Source organism: Cryptomeria japonica, chromosome 11 (genome assembly GCF_030272615.1).
Source record: "Cryptomeria japonica chromosome 11, Sugi_1.0, whole genome shotgun sequence".
Taxonomy (NCBI): domain Eukaryota; kingdom Viridiplantae; phylum Streptophyta; class Pinopsida; order Cupressales; family Cupressaceae; genus Cryptomeria; species Cryptomeria japonica.
In genome coordinates this window covers 233,399,182-233,400,492 of record NC_081415.1, presented here as the reverse complement: position 1 = coordinate 233,400,492, position 1,311 = coordinate 233,399,182, and the positions used below count along the sequence as shown (strand labels likewise).

The 1,311-nt window shown below is 38.7% G+C and overlaps 1 protein-coding gene across 1 annotated transcript; it reads left to right on the top strand.

Moving 5' to 3' along the window:
- The first annotated feature begins 608 nt into the window (after nt 1–608).
- On the top strand, nt 609–1,004 carry LOC131063917 (indole-3-acetic acid-induced protein ARG7-like). The gene has a single exon (XM_057997888.2). The coding sequence runs from the start codon at nt 609–611 to the stop codon at nt 1,002–1,004; it is 396 nt and encodes a 131-aa protein (XP_057853871.2).
- The last annotated feature ends 307 nt before the right edge of the window (nt 1,005–1,311 follow it).

The following is a 1,311-nucleotide window of genomic DNA, read 5'->3' as shown; positions in this document are numbered from 1 at the left end:
ACAATTTTAATGATTCTCAATTGACAGCAAAAACACAACCCTATTATCCTTTCATTTAAAAAAATTATATATAATTTAAACTATTATATCTAACCTACATGATTTATGATCTCTAAATCCATTTTACCTCATAAAAAACACAACTAATATAATTATATTTACAGTATCTTTAAACAACTCAATCAAACATAAATACATAATCAATGACCCAAACCCAGACTACTACTTTTGAACTCGCCCACAGAAAAGTGAATAATTTCTAACAATCGACTCGCCCACAGAAAAGTGAATAATTTCTAACAATCGACTCGCCCACAGGAAAATGTCAATGTAATACTCTCCCTAGTGCCATTTCCTTTCAATTGGAATTTCCTGCACTGTCTTTATCGGCGGTTTCCGAAGATCTTCAACATGCCCACAACAGGTGGATTCCAGATGCCCAGGACAGGTGTATTCCAGCTGCTCTAATTACTCAAGCTCTGAGATTTATCCTTTCTTCTCACACTTATATATAAACCCCACGAAGCCCCTCGGTCCATCAGATGTTGTCAGACATTCGCAGCACTGCCTCAATATTTACTCTCAAATTTACAGGCTAAGTTATTACAATGAAGAACAACCAATTCACCCGGTCGCTGCTTCGATCAAAACGGCAAAACCCTAATTTGGCTGCATTCTTTGCCCGGCTACGAGACTGTTTATTGTCGTGCGTGGGTTTCTCCCAGAGCTCAGTTCCCAAAGACGTACCACCTGGTCACGTGGCAGTTTATGCTGGTTCAAACCACAAGCGGTTCGTGATCAGAATTAGCCATTTAAATAATTCTCTGTTCCGTGATTTGCTGGAAAAGGCCAAGGATGAATATGGGTTTGACACCAACAGGCCGCTCACCCTTCCCTGTGATAGAGATACTCTTCACTATCTAATCACTCTTCTTCGCAGCCAGAAAGATCCGTCGTCCGCAGATTTCAACTTGGGCCAACAATATATAACAGATCGCTTATAAGTTTATAACAGCCTCTAGGATTTTTTCATATTTGCCCACTTCGTTATTTCATTGGCAGAATTCCACTGTGTTTGTGGATTCTTGTTCTGGAAATCAATCCTTGTGAGAAATTAACGTTGTGAACATTTGAAAAAGGTTTCAAAGAAAATAAAAAATGTTTTGTGTCTTTGGCAAATTGCAGTTGGAATAGATTGTTGGAAATACGTCATATCCGGTTAGACGATAGGTGTCGCGAAGAAGGGTAGGGTTAGTAGTTTCAGTTGATAGAATATTTTGGTGGCAATTAAAGGTCCTATATGAAAAGTTC

Bases quoted from the DNA above. Each gene is read 5' to 3' on its own strand.
- LOC131063917 (XM_057997888.2), top strand. From the start codon at position 609: ATGAAGAACAACCAATTCACCCGGTCGCTGCTTCGATCAAAACGGCAA.